Here is a 27,688-nt window from a genome sequence, read left to right on the forward strand (position 1 = left end):
GGCCACTTTTACTCTGCACTTCTGTGTCTTTGCATTTTGGTTTAAAAGAGACTATTGCATGACACGTGGCATGCTAACAGACCATCAGCTTTCCTGCGGCTCAGTGGTCAGAGCATGGCACTAGAAATGCCAAGGTCATTGGTCTGATCCCAGGGGATTGCACATAGTCAGAAACAAATGTATAATGCAATGTAAGTCAATTTGGATAAAGCGTCTGCCAAATGCATAATTGTGATACAAAAACATAGTCATGTTGTAGGGATATAGGCCTACATGTTACTCATATTACCACATAGTGATAAAATGGGCGGTCCTTGGCCATATTAAAATGGACCACAATGTTTGCCAGTTAAAATCTCACCACAAGAGGACAGGGGGGGGGGGGGGAGTATGCGGTTTCCTATAAAAAACTAGTTTCAAGTTTTGAAAATGTTGGTGCCAGTTCATGCTCATTTTAAATATCCAGTTACACTTTATGGCACGTTTCACTACATGGAATACACAATACAGATTACTCAACCAGGCAGCAACTGTAATAAATTCTGTATATTTTTAAGTGTGGTCTTTGGATTGCTAATGTCTAAGAACTGTTTTGAAACTTGGGGCAGCATGCTCAATGATCAGGTTTATCTTTCTGACTCCAGTGCAGGAAAACAATAACCAGCATAACATCATATTTTGACTTGTGTTCAATTGTTATGGTTTGCAGAAGGCAGGTCATAAGAACAGTTGTATCTAATGTACTTTGATGAAGGCTGTAATGTACTATATAAGAACTATTTCTAGCAAACTTTGTGGAAGATCAATAGTCTTGCACAGTGAAAGCACAATATAATTCAGGTGGTGCTTGCTGTCTCACTATGGGGTGATGATTTTAAGATGAACAGTGTGGAACAGGGCAGTGGTAGACCAATACAGCTAAAACATCAGTTAGAGGCTGCCCAGTCTCTAATTATCCCAAGATAAATTGTAACTGGTTCCTCATGCAACATGTCACCAGTTTAGCACTGCCTCCCTTGCGTCTTCCTCCACTCCCCACCAGTAGCTTCCTGCTTGTCTTTCCGATACTTAAAGCCTAATGTGAGTGGCCACACGCTGCCCATTTAAGCCACTGGCAGTTTTTTTTCCTTGCCTATAACTTTAAGTGAACACAGATAGACCTTTCCTGCTGGCTGAGAATTGCTGCTCTAATGACCAGGTTATTGCCACTGTGAAGGTAGTATGGATTGGAGTTACAGCAAGAAGGAACATCATGTCAGTGGTTATTTACTCAAATTCTTCGAGATGTGATTCACATCAGTGATTAGTCTCCCCATTCATTAGAAAATCCCCAAAACTAATCTGTCATACACGGTATATGGTTACCATGTAAATATGAAGGCACTTGTTTTTGGGATTATGCCTGGGATGGCTACAGGAAAGGTTGATGTCATGGAGGGAGATAGACAATTGTTTTTCAATAGAGACATGCAATGTCTGAGTCAGGAATGATGTCATCAGGAGACAGGAAGCGGAAAGTTCAAAGGCAACAGCAGTGATATTATGATATGTCAGGCCGACTCTGATGAACAATTTGGGATCTGAGCGGTGTGCACTTTACAACTTGCATAAATTTGTCTTGTCTCACACCAAGACTTGATTCATGTGTTTTCAGTTCCATGAACAAAAACAGAGTCCTCTCCACAGCTCCATGTTTTTTAATCCCGAAGGTCTTCACTTTCTCATGTAAATCCTCTTTTTTGTTTCAGTAAACATTGATATTTGGAAATGACTCAGCTGCTCCATAAGTTAATATGTGCTCTTGAAGACCTCTTGAAGCTGAAGCTCTCCAGCCGTGGGATGTTTCCATGATAAACAGGGCCAACCTCAGCTAGCTCAGGGCTGTGGGAGAGCCCATGAACCACCCACCAGAGAGTTGTGTATCATCCCGTAAACACAACAGAAACCACTGCCATGTGCCTCGTCGTGTTGAGAAATCTTGGATATCGCCACTGGATACTCTTTGCCCTGAGGTAAAACAATGGTCTGTGGCTGCAAATGGAAATTAACTGTTAATAAATTCAGAAGTGATGGGCTTGGAGTGTTAGCCGTGCAGCCTTCCTTTCATGAAAGGTGCTTGGTGATGATTATCGGGTGGCGGTCAAATGTCATCCTATTCATGTTCTGAAAGACCAAAACAAGAGATCAGTATCTCATTCCCATAATGCAGACAAAACCAACCTTTGGTAAAGAGAGTAATTTCTGCACTACTAGTGTCACCAAAACAAATGATTTTCTGTGGCTTAGCGGTTAAAGCATGGGGCTAGCAACGCCAAATTCATGGGTTCGGTCCCAGGGATTGCACATACAAAAACAAATGAATAGGATAATGCAATATAAGTGGCTTTGGATAAAAGTATCTCCCAAATGTAAAAGGCTGTTTTTTATTTATCTGTAATCTGTAATAAATAAATAAAAATGATAGCATAAGAGTTAGGTTTTTTGAGGTAAAGCACCCTATGAATAGCTTAGTTGCAGTAACCATTGCGAAACAAGCTTGGACAGGAGAAAATATTTTCATTTACAAAAACATGGTTATTGAAAACGTTACCTTTCCCTATTAAAAATGACAGACAATTTCATGCTGAATTGGCAGAATTATTTTCTGATAGTCTAAATGAAATAAAGTGTGCCATGAGAAACAACCAAGTGTTTAAACGCCTTATGCAGTTTTATAAAAGGAGGAAATTACCTTTTACACCCACTTTTCATCAGAATTTCAGATGACACTAGATGGCAATTATTATAAAGCAGTTTATAGTCAAATGTAATTTGTCAAAATCTATTAAAACAACATGCATCTGGTGTTGCTTATGTTGGAAACTGAAAATGTTAAAAAAGTGTATGATAGTTAAGCAAAGTGTTACATTGAACAAAGTATTAATTAAGTGGGGATACAAACAAAAAGCAGTCCGAATGATGTATGTGGAGATTATTCACCGTGTCATAATTTGCTTTTCTACAATGGCTTCACCCAGCTACACTGGCTTTTTTGTTAGGGCTGGGAAGGAAGTGATATCATAGGCAGAGCTGAATCATGGCAGACCCAAAGGGGGATTCCAGTCTACAGCTAACCCTGTCTGATGTCAGACCACACCAGTTGGGAAGTGAAGCCAACCTAATAAAGACAAAGGGTCTCTGCTTGTGTTGGCTGATGATGCTGAGAGCCACCTTGTCTAATGGTGCAAAGGGTGGGCGTGGATGACATCACACAGCCATAATCTTCATTGAATCTGCTCTATTGCAAGACCTTCTGCCATATTAGATTCTTTCATCTGTTTGTCATAACTAAACTTGAAATTTCTCTGAAACGCTCTCTATAACAAAGACCAACAGTATCTGTTCTTTCAGCTCTGTTCTTCCTAACAGCGTCTTTGCAAAGCCTGCATTACCCTGGGAAAAGAATATCTGATCTGGAATATAACACTTTTCGGATCATGGAATTTTTAATTAAATTTTACTCTTATCAATAAGTTTTTCTTAGGAATATGTATTAGCCTACTTCCTCCATAACACTACACAGTCACCGGATTGGCCAGGTTTCTGATCACCGAGCAATAGGTGTTAATGTATAAATTTGGATGTTCGTGTATGAGTGGCAAGCTCTTGAGTTTATAGACCACTTTGCAAGATACTAAGACTGGTCCTGAGGCACTTCCACTTACAAATTTCTAAATCTTATATTTATAATTTAATCTTTAAAAATATTTTACTATTTTGATTTGGTTGTAGGGGGGCACGGTGGCCCGTAGGGTGTGAGTGCGTGAGTGAATGGGTGAGTGTGTGTGCCCTGCGATGGGTTGGCACTCCATCCAGGGTGTATCCTGCCTTGATGCCCGATGACTCCTGAGATAGGCGCAGGCTCCCCGTGACCCGAGGTAGTTCGGATAAGCGGTAGAAAATGGAAACGGATTTGTTTGTTAATGATCTGTTGGTTGTATTCTGTTCAAACATTTGTGAAGTTTAAAAATTTAACCGGTAGTTCACTGGACCAACGTTGCACCAGCATTGTTAATGCTTTCCAAAGTGGTCTATTACATTTACATTTATGCATTTGCCAGACGCTTTTATCCATTGCATTATCCTATACATGTATACTTAGGTATGTACAATCCCCTTGGTATCGAACCCACAAACTGCCTTATTTCCATTGTACAAATAGCTTATAAATAAAAATACAAAAGGAAAAATCTTTAATATACAGAGTAAACCAAGTACCCAAGAAAAAAGAATGACTAGCTATTTGTTGTCACGTTAATGCTAACTAGAGTTGAGCCGGATACTCGGCTGAAACGAGTATCCGGTACGGATAAAGCACTTTTGCCGAGTACGAGTATTATACGAGTAATACGAGTCAATATCTGTGCTCGGATTGAATAAAAATCCTCATTGGGTAGCTGACTGTGTCTGCGTTCTGTGATAGTCACAGCGCCCCTCCCCTACACATATACAGATGTATTGTGTTGCTGACTGTGTTCGCAGCTCTCTCTCCGTCTCTCCCTCAGTCACTCAGGTTCGCGGGTCTTTTCCGTTAACGTTTAGGGTTTCTTCAGCTTCAGGCTTGTTTTTTATTTCGGTTTGTAGTACTTACTTATTAACCACTAGAGTTTGGTAAACGTGGGGTTTGTACAGACGTGGTGCTTGGTAGAATCCGACTCGCGTTTCGTCTCTGCCTGTCTTTTTTAAGCCGTCGGCTGGCTCTAACCAGTTTTTAATTAAAAGTTAAAAAAATAAAGTTATGTTGAGATGAAAACTCTTGTTCATTACATTTTACTTCATAATTGCAACCGCATGTGTTGTATTCATTGTTGCAAAACTTATTCTGTATATAGTTCGTTTGCCATCGTGATCAAAACCATTGATCTGAAGCTCATTGCTGATGCTGTCATGTAAATATTTTTCTAATCAGCATTAAATATAACAATTTCTGATCAACCCATATCAATCGCATGCTAAAAATAACATACCGGTTAAAGCCCCGCCCATCTCAAGACAACCCGACCAAATTTCCGGGTTAAATCCCGCCTACTTCCTGGTTAGGCCCCGCCCAGTCCGAGTACAGATACGGATACAGATAATTCATATGGTTAACAGATACAGATACAGATAATGCTGTACTCGCTCATCCCTAATGCTAACAGTATTTACAATACTTCGTATTAATGCTAAACTTACATCACATGACAGCAGTTTGAAGTTATAGCTGCACTAAGCTACTTTATGCATTCTGCATTAAGCTACACTATGTAACCTGCTTATAACATTCCTCTGCTGTCTGATCAGTTTCAACTGATTCCGAAATCCTAAATCATCTCCTTGTTATTCGTAAACATTTACTCACTAACTTTAAATAAAAGTCACTGAGTGCAGCTGTGACACGTCAGAGGGGACCAGGTCCTCCCAGCTGAGACTGGTTTCTCCATAGGTTTTTCTCCATTTACTCATCAATGGAGTTTGGGTTCCTCACAACAGGGCCATGTTGGCTTCCTCACTGGTAGGCTGTTATATTAGATTAGCTTAAAGGTTCGATAAATTCAGTAAACATTTTTTAATTAGAAAAGTCTTTCTTGTTCTACAATCACCAAGCACTGTACTGTGTTTGACCTTTTCTTTGTTTTCCGTTTTTCGTATTTTTCCTGTAAAGCTGCTTTGGAACAATGTACATTGTGAAAAGCCCTATATAAAAACAATTTAATTGAAGTAAACAAGCACAATCCACACTTGGAATGAAAAAGCTTTATTACCCATAGCTTTTTACAGTGTACAGGTATAGTGCATTAAGCTTAAAAGTGTAAACTACTTAGCAACTTCACTGGGGGAACAGGTAGTGTACTCACCATTGCAACTTATACTTACATAAATTATTAAATATATTATTTGGCAAGGGTATACAAATGGGCAAAAAATAGAGATGTAAATGTGTATCATTTGCCCACTACACTATGAGACACAATGGAGGAATACTGCATGAGTAACAAAATATCCATCTGTTTAGTATGGCATGAACCCTACATTGTATATGCAGCCTCAGATAACACAAAATATCAATATATCATTCGTGAAGCATAGGAATGTACACAAAAATAAAGTGAATAGTTACATGAGGGTGGACCATCTATAGCAAGAGCAAAGATGCATATACAATTCCACCGAGAACGAGGCAGCGTTGATGGTTATGACATTTGTTGCGCCAACTCACATTATTTATCCTACTAACCTTCCAAGAACACATTTTCTTAGTTTTAAGTACTTCTTACACATTACGGTTTTGCCGATATTTACTTCTACCATATAGGAGAATGACCAACAGTGTATGGCAGGTTTTAAAAACGTTTCAAAGAATGTAAACAAATACCGTGTAAGTCTTGATCCAAACATATTTGTCACTGTTGATGTTACTTAACCACATGGATACAGAAATGTGTTTCATGAATGAGTCATGGGCCGTGGGAGCATATATGGTGTTGGCCGGATATAAACTATGCACAAGAGAATAAATCAGTATTGAAGATAACATGAAGAGAACATCCATGCACACATAAAGATAAATACACAAAGCATGTACTGAAAGCACATCATACATATTGCAGTGCAAGGACAAGGTACAGCGATCTTTCCACGGTACGAATGCCTTTGTTTAATGTTCATCTTCTTATCGATCTAATTTATAACCTGACCAGTATTTGAGCACAACAAATCTAAGATGAAGTTCACTAGAATAGAACTTGCCCTCACGTTCAAAACCTGTATGTCGCTATTTTTTGGTGGAACAGATACATTTTTTAACATCCTACAGGTTTGAATCAGTAAAAAGCATACAGTTCAGTAACTTTAATTTTGTGTGCGAAACTGATGTGGGAAAATACTTAAAGGGCACTTATCCTTTGGGGCCTGGCTGTAAGTACCTACTAGTATTTGATGATTTATTGTTTAGGAATTGTTTTAATACACACTGACAATGTTGGGCTCTAGTAAAAAATTTAGGGAATTGCCTTCGTAACCCTTCCTCAGTAAAGTGCAATATTAATGTATAGTACACACTAAACGACAAGCAGTGAGTAAAGTACAACATTCAGTGTGAAAGAGACTTTCGATCAGTCCCTCATGTAGTGTCCATGCTAGGTGACGATTATAGATTATACTCACTGCATGTGTTTTCTCATCAGTGCATCGCAGTAACCTTCAATGTTTGGATAGTGCCAATAGGCAGTCAGAAAATGAAATGTCACCTTCTAGACAAGGTTCAATGCTTTTGAATATCTACTATGAGTTTCCTCATTTGGCGAATGCAAGTTAAGTGTTTAGCAGCTTAAAGTAAATGCATGGGACTCTGTAACTTTTCAACAAAAATATGTCAGTCTTTAGTGAACTACATCTGTTGTTGTTTAAGTGTTTAGTGTAGACAGTTCCTTTCAGTTCACTTTACGTTCTGTACAGTAAAATCATATTTATATGGATACAAAATAATTGGAAACCAATATGAACTCCTAAAGCTACAGTATATATATCATATTTTTAATCATGGCCTTATTATTCCGAAATTATGATTTGAAAAAAGTTCATGAGTTAATATCTGTTGATAACAGCAACTATTTTGAGTGACTTTCATTACCGTGAGGTAAATCAATGGAATTATTTTTTACATTGTTATTACTGGTATCCATCTTCTGTTGCCAAAATGTGCTGCTGCCAAAATGTGCTGCACTGAGTAAAAATTTCAATTAAATAATTATGAAAATCATCCCGGACTGTAATTGTCTTTCTTATGTATAATGCAATACCCTCCAGTGGCCTGGAACTGTGCTGAATTGCTTGGATGGTCCCATTAACAAGTGGAAACATCACCACAAAGGAGAGGTATGAAGGTGACAAAAGCTTCCCTGCAGCAATGGGGATTCCCAAATGTGAAACCAACTCATAACATTCCATTTGTGTTATAATACTCTGGGAAATGGCAAAGCAGAACATGTATGTATCAGTTATGCGGCTCAAAACGTGTGATGTGCAGTCTTATCTTCAAGAAAATACGACAACTAAAAGAGAGGTCAAAGCAAGCAAAAATTACTTATGGTCACAGCATGCAATACACACACTTGGACAAATGGCTCTTAGATCACTTCAGTTGTTTCTATGGCGCCCCCTGGGTGGCCACGGGTGCAGAAGCAATACCCTAGACAAACACATTCAACTGGTTATGCCTCTAATTTGGCAGATACATTGCAGATCACTCTTAAGTGACAGGAAACTTCATCTTTTAATGGCTAACCATTGTCAGCAGCGTGTGATTGTGATTTAGGCCTGTTCTAGAAGCCACTGGAAAAGGTTCTTATGGCCTCCAGCCTCGTGATCTTCTTCACCGTGATGTTCTTCAAAGTACCTCAGCACAGCTTGCAGGAGATCCCCGACCCTGAACTCTCTCTCCCTCAGTCTTTGTGCTACAGCTGGCAGCTGGGGAAAACAAACATTAAATCAGCCAAAAAACCTCCTGTAGATATTGGTAGGAACTAGAATCAGAAAATGAGATTTTCACTACACAATCGTTTTATATAATGTCAGCATAAATGCTATTATTACAATACCTGTTGATTTAATTTATAAATAAATAATGCTATCAGTCCATTTCAACTTTCAATTAGTTTATTTTATTTGTATGCTGTATGTATTTTATTTGTATGTATTTTTTTAACGTTATTATTAAACGTGAAGTATCAAAAACATGCTAAAAAATCACCGGTACTGCTATCATGACGTAGGATGATTACAGCAATAAATAAATCATACTTTTAATTATACTTTTTGTTAAATGACGAGGCTATAATATGTAATATATGTCAATTTAAGTGAATTCATATGGCAATAATAGTGTAATCAATTATGACTGCAAAAAATCCTCACCTGCTGGAGCTCCGGAGCTGTGCAATGGCTGAGCTGCATTAAAGGTATATCAGCAATAGAGACGGCTATCCACTGGAGTACAGCTGTCAGCTGGGGATCCAGACCCCGACCCCACACATCTGTACTCGCCACCAGCAGAGCTCTTTCTGCTGGCCCTGCTTCCCTTTCCATTCGCACAGATCCTGCGTGAAGAAAACACACAATAACAGCAAAACAGCCCACTTCAGCAAACCAGTTTCCCGCGCTCTCTCTGGTAAGTGGGCCAGATACAGAACCTAGCCTGAACTCTTCTGTTGACCCACATGGAGCCGGACTGAGAGTCAAGGCACTCAGGGACGTCAATAAATAGCAATGTGGCTTTGACTAGGCCGCGTTACAGGTGCCCAGCCAAGTAAAACCACTTGAAATGCGATGAGGGACAGCACAACAATAAGGGTTGAAATTAGTCTAACAGTTGAGGTTTTATCAACAGACCACACACACTGTTGATTCAGGCAATATACAGTATAAAGAACAGATACTTTAAAGTTTCATTTTCTACCTGAAACCTCCCTGGCCTCTGCCTCCTTCTCTTCTGTGTAGTCACTGAAAGACAAAAAAAATTGACAGGTTTAAGAGAATGTAAGTGTTAGACTCAATGACCTGCAAACCACATGCAGAAGAAGTCCCAAGCAAGAGTACACTGGGGGGGAGGATGGGCGATGGACGGGAGCTCCCAGCATTCTAATTCTCATGCAGACCAACTCTATGCAATTACTTTGTAGTAACTAGGAGTAACTGTAGTTATATGTTTTTACAATGAAATAGTGTACAAAATAGTTTTTACAATAAGAACCACTACATTCAAAATATTCGATAATGGAAATAGTTGTAATAAATGTAATAAATTATCACTTTTGCCATTGTGAAGAGTGAGTCATGTTACACTCTTATATTATCAATTATGTATTATGAGAATTAGGGGCTGGGATATCCTTGATTCAATCAAGCAGGCAGCATACATCAAGAACAGATCATCACTTTTAGTCATTTGGCAGACAAAACATCAAAATCATCACAAAACAAGAACTTACTGAAACACCTCTAGTTCTACCAACACACACACCCACAAAAAGATTTGACTGACTAATTTCACTAGCGTTAGATACAAAATGGAGAAGAGCAAATGGGACTTTGTTCCAGAGTGGTATCTAAAACCTTATTACTGACATTTCAGTACTTGCTAACAAAATCTGCATGACATCATGCAATAATTAGAGCAAGTCCATGCTTTGTCTCCTTCCATGGACCAACCTGTCTGATGGAGAGAATGACAAATGTTCTTCATAAACCTCCCCTTCTAAACCCAGACTGCTCCAGCTACTGCTGTTTCCATTACTGCTAGGGAAAGAAGAAAATATCTTTTCACTGAATATTTATTAAATGTACCTTAAGACAGTACTCTGAAAAATCTGACTGGTAATGAAGAGTGATGTAGATTAAGCACATAATGTATTGATTTTTAGCCGGTTGACAATGATCTTAAAGGGGTCGTATGACATGGCTAAAACAAATGTTATCGTTTGTTTTAGACGTACTGCAATCTGTATACCCGAATTAAGGTTCAAAATGGCTGTATTTGCCCCATACCGTGCATGTTATGTATCTCCTCTTTGACCCGCCTCTCTGAAACGTGTAGCTTTTTTACAAAGCTCATCGCTCTGAAAAGCGAGGTGTTCCATGATTGGCCAGTTTACCAGTGCGTAGTGATTGGTCGAAAATACTGCCAGCGTGTGACGGAAACCTTACTTGCGTATCCATTTGGGCGGTCTTAGTCAACTCATACCACGAACTGACGCGGGTTTGTGGGGGTGTGGTTACACAAGGCGTTTCAGGCAGGTCTGGGTGAGCATTTGCTTTTAGATAGAATGCTTCTTTTGTTCCGACACTTTCATTTTTGCAATTTTACATGTCTGATACATGCACGGGCTACTTATAACACACCAAAGACACAGAAAAACACGTGTTTGCGCCATATGACCTCTTTAATATTTATGTCTACTTTGATACATCTCATAAGGGTGATTTTAATTTCAATAAGAACAATAACATAATAAAGCAACGTATGTGGCCTACTGCAAAATTTGATCTTAAACATTTGCTTGAAATTTGCCTTAAATCTAGTAAAAAGTAATTAAAACATGTTTTCCACTTTTTTGCAACTAAATTATAATGTAGAATAATATGTAATAATTTTCATTTAAATCCATTAAAGGTGCAGTGTGTCATTTTTTCACAGCATCTAGCTGTGAGGTGGCGAATCTTTCGAAGTACTACAGATGCTGAGAGAGAATTAAGATGTTGTCACGTTTTCGCTTTTTCCAAAATAGATAACATGTTTATGAAACACGTTCTGTAGAGCAGTTTGTCTAATTATGGCTACTGTAGAAATAAAATGGCTCGATGGTGTATGTACTGTAGACAGGAATAGGTCATTCTGATGTAAGAAAAACATAACACTTCATTATGTTAGGTATTTATACACCTCTGAGCACATATTTAGGGATATTATATAGCATTTCTGTCAATAGATCTTCCAAAAAACAACACACTGGCCCTTTAATACATCAATATCCCTAAAGGAACATTAACCATGGGTTTATATAGTAGAAGTGTACAAGCCACGGTTATTGTAGTTAAACCATGGTCAGTTTGTAAATGTGCGTTCAGACCGCCGCCGTCAAGAGCGCCAAAGTGGACAGGAAGTCTTCCATTTATGTGAGCCGGCGAGCAGCGGCGAGGAGCAGCGCGGCACGTCTTTGCCGTTGAGGGCGTCACGGAGAGTTGAAATCAGGTCAACTTTATGGAAACGAATTCCAGAGAATGTAGCCCTGTAAACTTTGGTTCCGACCACATTAGTTCCCAAGCAAGATGGAGGAGAGGTTTCCCAAACATACGACGTGTCACTGTTTGCGTAAAGGGACATAAATAAATAAAATTGATGGGTGGACAAAGGTGTCTGAGAATGTTTGTGTTCCTGGTGAGTTGTTGATGATGTTCAGTAACGTTATACGTTTTCTGTAAATAAGCGGGAATTTCATGCTAACTTTAGTGCCAGACCATGTACAACAGTGTTACTGCTGCAGAATATTATTTTGTTAGCAAACGTATAACTACAATAAAGTTCTTTCCACCGATCAATTTCTTGTGGTCAGTCTGCACAAGATCAATAAGCTTGTTTGCTTTGCGGCCCCTTTAAATGCAAGATAAGATTTTGATCTCCGTCAGAGCGTCAGCGTGCCCAAGACTCTTTCTACAGCGTTGTTGGCAGGGCGGCCAGAGCGATTTTTGACGCTCTCGACAGCGGTGGTCTGAACGAACAGTTAAGCAGCATATCATACATTCAGCACAATATTTTTGAGCATAAGACAGTATTGTCAAATTCTAGGAACCTAAATACAGATAAAAAATTGCATTAAAATCACTAGGCAACTTAAAACGGATATTCCAGCAAAATTGTTGTGATTATTCAATGTCCCACCTAGCCCAAATGTGTAGTCAATGTTTTGTGAAAACCTAGTTGATAAATAGCAATCAAACTGTCTATTGAGTCATTTCGTTTTCCTTCAAGAACACAACATCTGAAAGAGTTGGTAACTGTAGAAACGATGCATCAAGCTGACAACCACACCTTTCCAAAATATTATGATACCTTCATGGTATCTTTAGTTGTCATGAACAACACTTACTCATTCATTAGTGTCTAGGGAGGTATAGACATGATGGTCAAACTGGCTCTTATTGAGACTCTACAGCCAAGAACAATGCAAAGCAATGTCTTCCTTTGAAAGATTACACACAGCTGTGATTTTTTGAAGCCAAAAATTTTACAGATCTCGAAAAACATACCCCTATTCTTATCTAGACACTGCCCTAGGTGTTCCCCAGCAGTTTTGATAACTTTGAGATAATCAGCATCTCTGATTTCAAAGACATTTTAACAAATATCTTGTAACAAATAAAAAAATTCCTCAAAAATGTGTCATAGGTTTCCCAAACATGACAATTCAGACAAATTGTGAAATCTGTAAGCCAAACACACCAGTAGATGTGATAATGAAGTTAATCACTTAAGTAACAAATACTGTGTCACAGATTTACTGTGACCTCTTTATTAAACACAGATCTCTCCCCTCCGTATTGCTCTGAGAGTTTGCAAAGGCACTTGACAATACATTAATTTCTCTGTTTTTTTACCAATGGTTAGTCCCATGCTTGTGAATGGTGCACAAGAAGGAAAGCAGTGTTTTAAACCGTTGTGTATTAGTCAACCAGTTTTCCAAAATAGTGTGAAATAGAGTTTTTCCAAATTAAAAGGAACTGCACAAATTCTACCTTCCTAAAGAGTTTGGTTCCAACCACACACACCTGCCTGTAATGTTCAGGTGTTCTCTGATGATTAGCTGCTTTTAGGTTTGTTTTTAGGGTTAGATTTATACTTTGAAGAAAGGCAGATCTCCGGGGACAGGATTGAGCACCTGAAGCTTAGTATTTGTGTTCACCTGTCACTCAGATGGTGAAAGCTGCTGCTCTCATCTGGGTGGTCTTCTTCAAAGCTTAAATTGGACCAACTACCAAGACTGTCATCGCCAACACTCAAACTGAGCTGCTGACTCACTGTTGACTCTGTCAAATTGACACCTTCTCTCCTAGGAGAACTGCAACATAGAACATAGTTAGTCATTATGAGCCCCTGACAAAAACATTTCAAAATCTAGGATTTCCACTTTTACGTGTAAGACTATACAAATCTGTTTGTAGTACTCTGTGAAATTTGTGTAATATTACCCAAGGTTAATGGTTTGGCAGACGTTGGATAATGCGGATGTCATAATCTCTGTGGTGAGACTTTCTGCAAAGCTTGCGCCATCATGACCAATTCCGCTGTCTGCATTCAGGCTAGTACAGCTCAGTTCCTTTTTCGCTTTCTCAACTGCACTGGAGACCATTTCTTCAGCAAACGCAGTTCTCTTATCCAAATCAATGTGAATTCGAGGAATTTCCAGTCCAGTCAGGGCATCAGAATCTTGTTGTCGTCTCCTTTTCAGTCCCTGAAAACTCAACCGTCGACCGTCTCTGCTGCAAAACAAGCAATCTCGACCTTGGCAGTAGCGACAGGAATCGTATGCTTTGGCCAGCTTTTCTGTGAAAGAATTGGGTTCTAAGGCTCTCCTGTCCACTGCTGCTTGAAAACATGCTGGCCCCAGTGTCATCTCCAACGTGTCATCGACAATCTTCCTAGCATAATGTTCAATCACTTGCATGATGCCGTTGTTGCATTTGCCATCAATCAGGCTGCCAGTGCTGTGATAGAGTCTGTTAGTCTCAGTGTAGGGTAAAAGTGGGCCTGAAAACGTAGTTCTGATTTGATTTTCTGCCATGTCCTCTACATTAGATTTCCTATAGAGGCAAGAATCAGTAAGAGATTTCGGCAGTCTAACGGATGACATTCGAAGCTTTCTTGTAACATCACACGTGATGTTGTAGGCCAACGACTCTGCGAAGTTCACAAGTTCTACATATTCACTACTACTTATTTCTTGGCCATCTTGATAAGCACATGGAAGAGATTCACAAGTGGATCCATCTATTCCATGAGAAAGAACACGCTGGGATGAATTGGATTTGGGGATATGAGAAATATCATGGCTGTGATCATTGTGTAAAAGCCTAGAAGATTGTAGCCTTAAAGGGGATCTTTGCTTTATTTTTTGTGTGGCATGAGCAAGGCCTGATTTAATAGATCGATAGGCCAAACGAGTGGCATACTGATCCAATATAAGCTCTCGGCTGCCTCCCTCCTTCTTGAGAACTTTAATGAGGTATCCTGCATATTCATCAGTGACACTCTCACAGCTTGGATAGTCGGAAGACATACCGCTTGTACAGCCACTCTGAGAGTTTTGGACAGATGCCTGGACGTCACCAGACCATTGATAGGCCAAACCTCCAAGCAGGCCATCCCTATAATCTTCACTATGACGCTTGTCTGCAGAGTTTGCAGATCCTCTTTTTGTCGATTTGTGACGGCAATGGGTTGAGCTCAACATCCTCTTTACGTCATTGATGACTTCTCCCGCAACTTCTCCAGCATATGTCCACAATGAATTCAAAGTCTGTTCTGAGAACTTTGCACTGTGTGAGGCAACACTGCCTTTGCTATCATCACCCACAGGCTTTTTAACATCTCCAAAGCTTAGCGTATCCATCTCAGTTGCCATGGAAACAATGTGGCATGCTAGACGTTCTGCATAATGGAGGGCTCCTCTCTCAACCACTCTGTGCCTGATGTTAGGGCTCAGTTCTGACTGGCATTTTCTAGAGCGAGTTACATCTTCCTGGTCCTCTTCCTCATCTTCATTGATGCCAGCCTCTTCTGAGAGAGACCTAATGAGCTTTAGCATGAAATCCGCTTTGTCTGTAACTGAACCTTTTTCTTTTGAGTCTGTGGCAGGTGGGTAATAAGGAGTGGGTGGAGGAGTTGCAGGAGAAAATTCTTTTGCAAGCTTACCTTTGAGTTTTTTAGAGAACTGTTTAACCTGTTTCTCACTGTTCTCATCCATTGGCAGCTGCGGACTGGAGGGTGGAGTGCTAGGGGTTTCAATCAATTTCGCTACACAGTTGGCGTTAAAAATCTCATCTGCTACTTTTCTACCACCGCAGGGGGCAATGTCAAAACTGGGCACTTCTAATGTGTCCATTCTAATGACAGATCGAACCTCTGACGTTGGCTTGGAGACTGGCTGTATACTTCTAGAAGCTGTGTCACAAGAGCCCTTTGATACCAAGTGAAAGGGACCTTTTTGAGCTTGCAAGATCTGAGTAACAGCATCCTGTGATTTAACGTTTTCATAGGTTGGAGTGGATATATGTGCTGCTATGGTTTTGCTCAAAAAGTCTGCACAATCCTCTACTTTCTTCTTTACCTTTGTTGATGAATGCATGAGATCAAAAGCCTCACCTACTATACTGTCTACCATATTGCCAGAGAAGTTCTGAAAGTTTTTTCCAATTGATGGTTTACCAGAATTGCTTTCAGTGGAGGAATTGCCAATAATTTTCTCATCATCAGTATCCTGGTTTCTTGAAGGACTTGGCAATGATTTAGTATGAGTTGTGGCAGAGGTATCTGAGGTGAAGGTTGTGGCTTCGCCTTGGCAACAAATGGTTCTTTTGGGGCTGGTCTCACATATCTGCACGATACTGGATTTACACTGAGTAGGTTCTTCTGAATTGGGTACATGGGATATGACCTTACCAGCCACAGGTACTGGAACACAGCTGACCATACCTGACACACAATACAAGGCTTTCTTAACCGTGCAACCATTATGCTCTTGGTTTCCAGCCTCTACTTCAGCCCGAGATCCAAGAGAGCTGGTCTGGGCACTGCAAGTATTTGTGACCAGAGATGCCTCCTCAGCACTCACATAGCATATGTTATCCACTGACACACTGATAGCTGCCTGCGTGGTAAAAGTAACATCAGCTTGTGACAGCTCTATAAAAGCTTCTTGAAGTACTGACTCTGACAGGTCAGAGGCATAGGAAGAAACCACTTCCTCCTCTTGTTCAAAAGACCAGTCACTTGGTGTGAGCGGTGTCGAGGGATGTGAAAATTGGCAAACCTCCATAATTCCTTCAAACACTAATTCCTCAGCGAGATCTGCCGCAAATTGTGCGACAGTGTTGTTAAAAATCTCCTTTTTCACAAACAGAAACTCTTTAAGGGCTCCAGATATGGCTTCCCCTACAACAAAACTAGCCAATCCGTTAATGGCACGCTCTTTTAACACATATGCATGGCGCATTCCTATCTCCTGAAAGGCCATTTGAAAAACTGAAGAGGTCAGCTTTGCCGCCAAGTGGCAAAGTGTAGTGGTACAAGAGGACACTCCTTTCTGCAAGTCCCTTAAGGCACTTCCAAGGCTCATTTCAACCAAGTCTGCAGCAAACTTCTGAATCCCATCCTTTAGAGACTGTGACTGTGTCTTGGCGATGGTGACCATCTCCTGAATTTCTGACAGCTTCATTAGGTGTCCATTAGTGTTTTGGAACTCCTTGTGACAGACACAGCTCAAGTTCTTGTTTATGTTAAAATCAACAGGGGAGGAGTACCCACAAACAGATCCAAGGATTTCTTTTGAAAGGTTGTTGGCAAAGTCGGAGTAAGATTTGTACAGTGCGCAAAGGTCATTCGGTTTACGTAATTCTGAGCTATCACCATCTGCTTTCCAAAAATACTCTATAGACCCTCCATCAGCCAGTGGGCTGAATGCGGATGAGCGAACAGGACTGAAGAGTGGCCCGTTTTCATCACAGGGAGTCTTTGGTGGCCGTGGGGAATCAGGTGCATCACAGTGAATACTGTATGGTGATCCTGGTTTGAGTGGAGTTGGTTTCTTGACATTGGCAGGGAGAGTCCTATGATCAAACTTGTGAGGGTTCATTGCTGTGCTTGAACATCCCCTTGACACAAGTTTACATCCAGAGCTGTCAATATGCTTCTTTCCTTCTTGACCTGGGAGGGGCTGTTCTTTCAGGACCTTAATATTGTAATCAAAAGACTGGTCTAGTTCATCAAACTGATCAAAGCTGTCGAAAAATTCACTAACTTCTGAGTCAGAATCTTCCACTCCCTCTTTTAAAACTGGGATCTTGGGAATGACAAGTTTTGCTTTAAGACTTTTCTGATATCCAACTTCATCCAGAAATATAATAGGGCTGGGACTTGAGCAGTCTGACTCATCTGACTCTGTGAGAGGTGTGGAGCTAGAACGTCCCTTTGGGGGACCACTAGGTGTGTACACAGTCTCTGATTCTTCAGGCCATGCTGTTGACTTCTGGACAGATTCTGAGATTTGTGCAGAGGCTTTTTCCTTCCACACTGATTTTTTGGATATAGAACTTATTATGATGCATGATCCTGACAATTCTTTCGAGTGAGACGGGAGTGTTTGTGAAGCCACATCTCTAAGGTTTCGCTGACTATGGGCACCTGCAAAATCAGAGAACAGTTCAAGAAAACTTAAATGCTGAAAATACAAGAGGGAGGAAAAACAAGTTCCTCATGTGCAACATTGTATGATCAATTCAAAAGGCTCAAAATAACTCTTTCATTAAAACCTATGTTAAAACATAAAATCTGTCCAATGATTAGTCAAGTAATCTTCACAAATTACCTGCATCTTCCTCTTCAAGATGTTCAAAAGCAGTAACAAAGTCCTCTTCAATAGAAGAGACCGACTGATTTGTGTCATCATCCTCAGCCTGACAAGCTTCTGATGTACCTCTCTGCAGAACCTGTAACTCCAGGGCATACCTTATGCCAGCTGTGTATCGAGCCAACAACCCCAGCATAGTGCAAACACTTATCTGTGGACTGGAGCTATGACGCAAAATACACAAGGCTCTTGACCAGCCTGCCTGATGCTAAAAGAAAATAAATATTGTGATACATTATTCAATCAACTGCTGGGATAATAAAGATTTTACATCATGGCTGTAATAATTTGATTGTATTATATAAAACTTAATGTTATTGTGGAGAATTAACATAATTCACAAGAGATCTGCAAACTGTCAGCCATCATCTGACTTTAAGGGATATTTCAGAGGTAAAACAAAATTTCCCCTTGTTTTACTTGAATCCTGACTGAATATGACCCATTCTTTGATCGATGGATGGACTTTTTGGAGCTTCAAAAAGTTGCCCCCATACACTCCCATTCTAAAAATTATCCTTTTTTTTATTGTACAAAAAAATGAAATATTCAATCAGGATGCCTTGAGGATGAGTGAAACATGGGGATTTTTTTTTTTCTTCGAAATAGCCCTTTAAAGTGATTTAGACTGCACTCTTCTTTTTCCAGGTATATGTGTGAAAGAAAACATGCAATCTCTTGATGTCTAAAAACCCCTGTGGTTTCACATAGTTCATTCAGAGTATATCCAGACACTAAGCTAGTTCTGCTTGTAACCAATTTTACACAAAACTATACCACAGTTGAAAACCTAGTATAAACTATACATGTCTCCAGATATTACAACAATGAAAACATCAAACAAGCTGCCGAACAAAATAAATCCTATTCCAGTGTAATACAATAGCAATGCACTAAATACCTGAGAAATATTTTCTTTTCTCTCAAAGAGCCTTTTGGGGTCTTTGAGGAGCAGGATCTCTTCATCTTTAAGTGTATGTACATTTAGTGATCTTAGTAGCTCCATCATCTCAGTGGAGAAGGATGTCAGGGCCTGTGGGTATTAAAATGTGGACATAAAGATGGACTAAGACCAAGATGTAACAACAGATTTTACCAATGTTTTCTCTGATTTTAGGTACCAGAAACCCTCATGTAGTGACCACTGCATTGTTCACTGTGCACTTTTTCTTTAACATAGAAATTGTTGCAGTTTAATTAATTTATGTGATACACATACAATTAGTCTGACAATCAAAGTAAGGAAAGGATAGGCACCCAAAATTACATAAGTGCAGATAAAGTGATAGACAGCACACACATGGATGATTTATTCACGCATGTTAAGACAAATATCTCACAGTACTTATATAGAAAAAGTCACTTGCCTGTAGAGTGAAATTCTCCCCCTGAGAAAGACTAGGTAAGCATACATAATGTACCTATAAAAGACAAAGGGCACAATCATGTCTTTTATTAAAACAATACATTCTGTATACCTCTGTAATAACATAAGTATACATGTAGCTCAATTGGTAGAGCTCTGCATAGTAAAAAACATCTGTCAAATTCATAAATGTAATGTTAATAAGAACGGTTCTGTGCTTCTATATTCAACTCATGTATGAAAAATGTAAAAGTTGTATTGAAGATTGTCACCTCAACACAAAAACGACAAGCCACAGTTGCATCTGCAAACAGTTATCTCTTTCGTAACAATCACCAAAGCCTATAGGCAACATGCAGTTTTGTGTGTAATAAGGTAAGATAAAACAATCTTACAGCTAAACTGTCCCAGTTGAGTCTAACCATTATCTTATCACCAATACATTCTCTGCTGCTGTGGAGGCTTTCAAAATCACTCTGCTCAAAAAGAGGTCATAGAAGATTTGAGCTGACACATTTGTATGGTTGTTATTGCTTTAGCTGTTCAAATGCTCGTATAAACTTCAATAAACATTTCACAGAACTCTGAATTGCAAGAATATGCTTACTTCGGAAAGACAATGTGTGTCCTTATTATGTAGATCCACTACCACATTGCAGAGCTCCTTCTTGTATTTCAAAAGGCTCTTTAGGCACGGGTGCGAGCCCTCGCGGATTGTCTGATCAAATAAACAACATTTGTGGGAGAAAACACAAGCTTCCAAAAAGAATGCACATATTAAAAAATTTATTATGGTACTAAAAATAGTTGGCAACATAATTCTGTACCTCCTTCCTCATGGTGGAACGGTTCTTTAATGGGGCCCCTTTAATACGTGCACATGCGTCCATGATGTTGAAGGCTATCCTCTCCTTTAAAGTGAAAAAGATGGGGGAAATTAAATATATTGTGACCAAGGTGGTCCAATTTCTCATGTAGATCTTATTTTGATATTGATATGATTCTTATGATTAAAACACAGGGATTCCAAATTATCCAGTCAACCATAAACTTAAAACACAGGTCTGAATTTTCAGTGCATAAAATGAAATAACATTACTGTTAAAGTTCAACTGTCTGTAAACTTTTTTACATCACACAGCCAGGCAGATTATCTTGGGCAATCTATGCTGGTGGGGTGGGCGTATATATGATGGAAGAATGTAGGCCTAGGACTGTATGTTTGCCGAATATGAGCCTGTTATCATATTATCACATAGCCTGAACCGACACATTGTGCTGCAGCAATACCTGACATGAGATCTTATCAGGACACTACAAATGCAAACGTGAAAAATGAGAAAAAGGCCTGAGCTCTAAGAAACATAATCTGATAAAGCATTGAACAAGAGTCACATGCAAGCAACCTGCTTAGTAGTACCAATTGATTTGACTGTATCAATCTGTTACTATGGTTTAAAATTAACGCTAGGTACTAAAAAGCCTCAAACATAAACTCTTCCTGTGTGCTTGCATGGACTAATTTCAATATGTAATTTGTTTATGGTCAGAAAAACAAGTTTGGTAAAGGACTGTGTGGTCAACTTTTCATTCAGGGGTGGTAACAGAAAAGACTTTTATTTTATATAACATGGAAAATTAGGCTTTAGTGAGCCAAGCAGAAGCTAAAAGACAAATTATCAGTACAAAAATGTTTTCTTTTTTTTTATTCTCATACAGTAAACCTAACCAATACAGTAAACCTAGCAATAATTACATGAATACCATGACATTTTATTTAAATCAGGATACATGTTCATGCAAAACAGAATAGGCTTATTTCACCTTGCCAAAATAATTTCTAAAAGAATTTGATTTTGCTCAGCAGTATTGGTATAATGTCTAAAGTAGGGTTGCACTGTGTACAGGTGCTACGGTAGCATTGCCATGCTAAAGCTTCAAAATTCCTGTGATGCTGGTCTGTTTTTTAAACGGTTGTATCGTAGTGCCGCAAGTAATGTCGCAATATGCGCATTAACGTTAATTATTTTTGGGTTGTTGCTAGAAAAGATACAGCTACGTCCGAAAGTGGTGCCAAATCTCACCATATAATTACAATAAATTAAATAAGCTAACGCCTACACCTATCCCAACCCTATAAACCTATCCTAACAATAATAAAAAAATATCAATCAACTGTTTTTAGCGTGACAAATATGATTCGGTATTAAAGTGAGCAACTGCTGGAGTTAGCTTAAGCCCTTCTCTTCAAAACCGTCTTTTTGCGGTTTATCTCTCCTACATGAATCAGTGTTTTGAACGACTTGGACGAGATAATGATTCAGCGAGTCATTTATCAAGACACACTTGCTTCGTTTTTGAATGAATCAGCTGTTTTGAATGAGTTGGTTGACTGATTAACTGACACAAAAGTATTGGCAACACCTACTGGCCGTTTTAATCACATTTAAAGTAAGCATACCATTTTCCTTTATAAGCATTGCTATAAATGCAATATGTCTGATAATGTTTTTTGGGCGTTTAACAATGGATGTTCATGTTACTAATTAAAAAATATATATACAGTTGAAAGAAAAAGTATGTGAACCCTTTGGGCTTACTTGGATTTCTTCATAAATTGGTCATAAAATGTGTTCTGATCTTCATCACAACAATAGGGAAACACAGTCTGCTTAAACTAATACCGCACAAACATTATACGTTTTCATGTTTTTATTGGACACAACATGTAAACATTCATAGTGCAGGGTGGAAAAAGTATGTGAAACCCTAGGCTAATGACTTCTCCAAGAGCTAATTGGAGCCAGGGGTCAGCCAACCTGGGGTCCAATCAATGTGATGAGATTGGATGTGTTGATTAAAGCTGGCCTGTCCAATAAAAAACACACACCAGTTTTGAGTTTGCTGTTCTGAAGAAGTGTTGTCTGATGTGAACCATGCCTCGCACAAAAGAGCTCTCAGAAGACCTACGATCAAGAATTGTTGACTTACATAAAGCTGGAAAGGGCAACAAAAGTATATCTAAAAGCCTTGATGTCCATGTGTCCACGGTAAGACAGATTGTCTACAAATGGAGAAAGTTCAGCACTGTTGCTACACTCCCTAGGCGTGGTCGTCCTGTAAAGATGACTGCAAGAGCACAGCGCAAAATGCTCAATGAGGTGAAGAAGAATCCTAGAGTGTCAGCTAAACACTTACAGAAATCTCTGGCACATGCTAACATTTTTGTTGACAAATCTTCAATAAGGAAAACATTAAACAAGAATGGACTTCATGGGAGGACACCACGGAGGAAGCCAATGCTTTCCAAAAAAAACATTGCAGCACGTTTGAAGTTTGCAAAAGAGCACCTGGATGTTCCACAGCACTACTGGCAAAACATTCTGTGGACAGATGAAACCAAAATTGAGTTGTTTGGAAAGAACACACAACGCTATGTGTGGAGAACAAAAGGCACAGCACACCAACATCAAAACCTATTCCCAACTGTGAAATATGGTGGTGGGGGCATCATGGTTTGGGGCTGCTTTGCTGCCTCAGGCCCTGGACGGATTACTGTCATCGATGGAAAAATTAATTCCAAAGTTTATCAAGACATTTGCAGGAAAACTTAAGACCATCTGTCCGCCAACTGAAGCTTAGCAGTGGATGGACGATGCAACAGGACAACGACCCAAAGCATAGAAGTAAATCAACAACAGAATGGCTTCAACAAAAGAAAATACGCCTTCTGGAGTGGCCCAGTCAGAGTCCTGACCTCAACCCGATTGAGATGCTGTGGCATGACCTCAAGAGAGCGATTCACACCAGACATCCCAAGAATATCGCTTAACTGAAACACTTTTGTAAAGAGGAATGGTCCAAAATTTCTCCTGACCAATGTGCAGGTCTGATCTGCAACTATAGGAAACGTTTGGTTGAGGTTATTGCTGCCAAAGGAGGGTCAACCAGTTATTAATCCCAAAGGTTCACATACTTTTTCCACCCTGCACTATGAATGTTTACATGTTGTGTTCAATAAAAACATGAAAACGTATAATGTTTGTGCGGTATTAGTTTAAGCAGACTGTGTTTCTCTATTGTTGTGACTTAGATGAAGATCAGAACACATTTTATGACCAATTTATGAAGAAATCCAAGTAAGCCCAAAAGGTTCACATACTTTTTCTTTCAACTGTATGTTTCAAGTCTATTGTTCATCGCTGTCAAAACTACTGGATTTCTTCCGGTCTTTATAAAGTCCCTCCTTCCGAAACGCTCTGATTGGTAAAGCTGACCAGGTCTTTCGTGATTGGCTTCCGTTCCTCAGGCTGTTGTGATTGGTCGGTGACCCTGTCATGTGTATTCATAAACTTTGGCTATTAGCAATAAACAGTAACAATGGCGTCAATTTCAATTTATCAGTTAAAAACAAGCGGATCGATTGAAGTTTAACGGAGGTCTATTAGTGCATGAGCAAACGTCAATCTTCGTTAGAGATCTATTGCGAGGGGAATGACACCGGACCGAATGGCATCAGACTAGTTATATTAAATAACACTATTAACAGTTTTGCGTTTTTCAATTGGACACGGGTTGGAAAATAAAACAAGCTGATTGACCAGGAGACATTTGCAAGCAGGACTTAAATGGACGTTTTATAGAAGTGTTTAAGAGGTAAGTGCGCACACACACACACACACACACGCACACAATATGTTGTGATGACGCAAGAGTTGTACTATGGCAGTTGAGATGGCCATTCTTTGTTTTCTTTTTAAAGAATTTTCGGAGCCTGATGAAATTGGTATACAAAATAAAATACCTTCTCACTAAAATTGTTGCGTATACCGGGCTGCAGCAGACACATTTTAATGACTTTACTTGGACCCATTGTGCAAGCTGTTTCTTTAGTACCACATGGCTTATATACATGTTGCTGCTGATTAGGCTGATATTCTTGACACACACACCAAACAAGAAAAACATATATCAAAACCCGTTGCACACCGTTTCCAAGAAACATGTCATTCAACGCGGAAACCGGAAACCAAAAATGCAAATAGGAAATAATCCACCAGGCTAGACCGTCTCATTTCAATTCGCTTCTTGGACTTTTGATGCTGCGTGCTTTGAAAACAAAGTACTTGTTTTATAGTCCGCGACTTTAAAGGTTGCACCCCCTGAATTGGGACACAGTTATAGTGTCTGATGCTTTGAAAATACCATAAATGGCAGCATAAAAATCACAACATGACTCAAATAACGTCACATTACACGGGCACCTGAAGCACTGCAGTGAACGGAGAGAAACAGTCACAGACGGCAGAAATTGCATCCTTTTGCTTTTTTTATTTTACAAACGCACAATGTCCTTTGGTTATTGTGGATCTACTCAAATACATGTAAACCCTCTACAGCTTTGAATGATGTGTCTGTATGATGACCAGTTGTGATGATTCAGAGTTTTAAAAGTTTCCGCTGTTAACATGAACGCGTAGATGCATCACGCGAGCACACACAACATATACAACACAAAAGTTCACATGAATTCTAGCTAACTTGACCAATAGATCAGGATCGCTGCTTCACTACACAGAGAGGGAGATAAGAACAGAAAGAAGACAAGAAAAAAAACATGAAAACATTTGATATTGGCATTTTAAAATATTGATTTTATTCCATTTTAATTATTAAATATGAGCTAATTGTCATGTGACAATGTATTTCCTGGGTTCTCATTATTACAAACTCAATGCATGAGTTTTATCACCAAGGAGCCATGCAGATTTTTTTTTACAGACGTCCTTACAAGTAGGGCTGGCCTCGACTAGAGAATTCTTTGGTAGACTACTTGTTCTTCATTTAGGCCATTGGTCGTCTATTCGCACGTTTATAGTATTAAATATTTCACTATAGGCCTACATGGGCACATCAAATGATGGTTTAAGAATTGTGTATGAAAAAACGTAAGTAATATAACTAACATTGTTCTAAATTACAGAGCTATACAAAACCATTATAATGAGCCTTTAAAATATAAATTAATGCAGTCCGCTGTGACAAAGCCACAAATTATGATTATTCGTCTCAATATAATATTATTCTATTGAACTTGTGAAAATAAAAAATAAAAAAAGATAAATAGCCTATAATGTGAAAAATAGGCCATAATATGAGTATTTTCTTCAAAAACAAAATTCAATAGTAGCTTTTTGGAATTTCGCAGGAACCCAAGTTCGACAGCACTACCGGAAAACTGAGATCTTTATCCCGCACACAATGAAGCAGACGCGGCTGCTGTAAGCAGCGCACAGATGGCGGAGAGATGCAGCGCATGTGCTTAACAGATCTGGCAAACTTAGGATTGCAAATTCCTCATTTTTAGCCACCATGTTACTCTTACACCCTTTGACAAATAGACATTTAATGCTCATTATAGCATTCCTTTATCCAAGTTAACGGTATTGTTAGAGCGAACGGCAATGGTGCATTAAACTTTTTAAATGATATGCAGACAATCGTCTAATCAAAATTTGTTTGAAAAAGTGTCTTCAAATCGAATAACGAATAGTCGACTGAAAGGGGCAGCCCTACTTATAAGAAACAACTACCATCCAAATAGGGAGTTTTCATCACACTCCTGTAAGTGTTATGCAACTCCTGTGAGTGTCTAGTCCAGTGGTCTCCAACGTAGTGCCCGCAGGTACTCAGTACGGTGCCCGCCAAACACAGGGATCAACAATAATGCTCAGAAAAGTTGATAAATCTGTGCCTATAGGGATCGGCCAAGTGTTAAATCACCATGAAATGTTATTAGCACATGTTGTAAGCTTTTATATATTCAAGTGCAAAAATATGTGAAAGAAAAAAATATTTGGTCCTGTGAGCATAAAAATAATGCACCACATGTTTCAAGTTTGAAAGTATTTTATAACCAAGTAGTCCCCTAGATGATTTTATATCTTCAGGTAGCCCTCGCTTACTTGCATTTGGACTGCGATACCAAGCTCAACCGCTAGGTGTCAATGTTACATACGGGTCCTTTAAGGCATCAGCAGGGAGAGCCAGATAGTCAAATGATTTCCTGAATTCAACAGATGTTTATGAATTAACTGCCTATTCCTGACGAAAGGGAGTGGCAGTAGATACTGAAATACTGATGCTGATACATAACGTGATTTCTGCAGGCATATTAGGCAAAACACCTTGATAATACGGCTTGTCGTGTGGATGACAGCTTCAAACACCACCCAGTGACTTTTACACAAAATCTTTTAGCTATAACAGACTCAGATTTACACCGCCATTTCGTGATTTAAATATTTGTGCGATGCCATTGCTTCACAGATCATCCGTTTTATAAATTATGCTTATCGCTCAAGGCTGCTTTGGGTGATTCGTTCTTTCATTTTAGGCACCGTCACATACAGTTGAGTGTATTCACCCAGTGCATGATAAATGTCTGAAAACCAAATAGAATCTCGAATAAAATAAAAAACCACGACAGACGATCAGTCACAGAATGTGTTTAATCGTGCTGTTAAAGCTAAATCCCGATGATGTCATGACATACGTAGCTGGTTCGTGTATATTAGCATCAGGCCTGTGTAGGACATTAAATTAAACGTGATCCTAAGAGAACATCCCTTGGCTTATAACTGATCTGTGACATATTATATGTGCTGGTGAATGGCATTAAAATGAAAAGCATCTGTAGCGCGTCTCACCTTGTAGTGACAGAGCCGTACAATGGGCAGCTAGCTGTTCTCGCGTCCCGTCATTTCATGAAAACAAGACGAGCAGGAAAAAGTAATCAAACACCGACCGGCGGAGCCTAGCTGCTGATCCCAGAATCCTTGATGGAACTAAAGTATTGTTTTTTACAGCGTAAAATTATATTGTATGATGTTTTTATTTGGGTTATTTGTAACTTTAGTTTACAAAATACTGAAATTTATAATGAAATCTATGGGTTTGTGGTATGGTTTAAATGTCTGCGGTGGCACAGGGGTTTGCAGCAAAGGACCTTCTCAAAATTCAAAGTATGTGTATTGTTTTTTCAAACTAAATACTTCAGCCACGTTTTATGCTATGTAAATTGTTGGCTGCCGTATATCTTTAACCAAACATTCACTCAATATAA

General features: G+C 39.2%; 1 protein-coding gene across 3 annotated transcripts; it reads right to left on the minus strand.

Moving 5' to 3' along the window:
* Positions 1–5,760: 5,760 nt before the first annotated feature.
* Positions 5,761–27,354, minus strand: akap11 (A kinase (PRKA) anchor protein 11). Of its 3 annotated transcripts, XM_056754463.1 has the most exons (12): positions 27,273–27,354; positions 20,391–20,474; positions 20,171–20,281; positions 19,565–19,618; positions 19,099–19,230; positions 18,156–18,405; positions 13,762–17,971; positions 13,476–13,631; positions 10,228–10,314; positions 9,476–9,519; positions 8,935–9,116; positions 5,761–8,487 (listed from the first exon to the last, which is right to left on the minus strand). In XM_056754463.1, exons 2-12 carry the CDS (start codon positions 20,451–20,453, stop codon positions 8,332–8,334), a joined length of 5,445 nt encoding a protein of 1,814 aa, XP_056610441.1. In that variant the 5' UTR covers positions 20,454–20,474; positions 27,273–27,354; the 3' UTR covers positions 5,761–8,331. The 3 variants fall into 3 exon arrangements, with proteins under 3 accessions (XP_056610441.1, XP_056610439.1, XP_056610440.1); XM_056754461.1 differs by lacking the exons at positions 19,565–19,618; positions 20,171–20,281; positions 20,391–20,474; positions 27,273–27,354 and having other exon boundaries at positions 5,761–8,209; positions 8,306–8,487; positions 19,099–19,227; XM_056754462.1 differs by lacking the exons at positions 10,228–10,314; positions 19,565–19,618; positions 20,171–20,281; positions 20,391–20,474; positions 27,273–27,354 and having other exon boundaries at positions 19,099–19,227.
* Positions 27,355–27,688: the final 334 nt, after the last annotated feature.

The sequence above is a fragment of the Triplophysa dalaica genome, chromosome 8 (genome assembly GCF_015846415.1).
Source record: "Triplophysa dalaica isolate WHDGS20190420 chromosome 8, ASM1584641v1, whole genome shotgun sequence".
In the NCBI taxonomy this organism is placed as follows: Eukaryota; Metazoa; Chordata; class Actinopteri; order Cypriniformes; family Nemacheilidae; genus Triplophysa; species Triplophysa dalaica.

Excerpts from the sequence above, each read along its gene's own strand:
- akap11 (XM_056754463.1), bottom strand. The coding sequence starts at position 20,453 with ATGGACGCATGTGCACGTATTAAAGGGGCCCCATTAAAGAACCGTTCC. Across the intron at positions 19,231-19,564 it reads GGGAGAATTTCACTCTACAG|GCCCTGACATCCTTCTCCAC; the intron begins GCAAGTGACTTT and ends TAATACCCACAG. Across the intron at positions 9,117-9,475 it reads AGAGGCCAGGGAGGTTTCAG|GATCTGTGCGAATGGAAAGG; the intron begins GTAGAAAATGAA and ends TTCTTCACGCAG.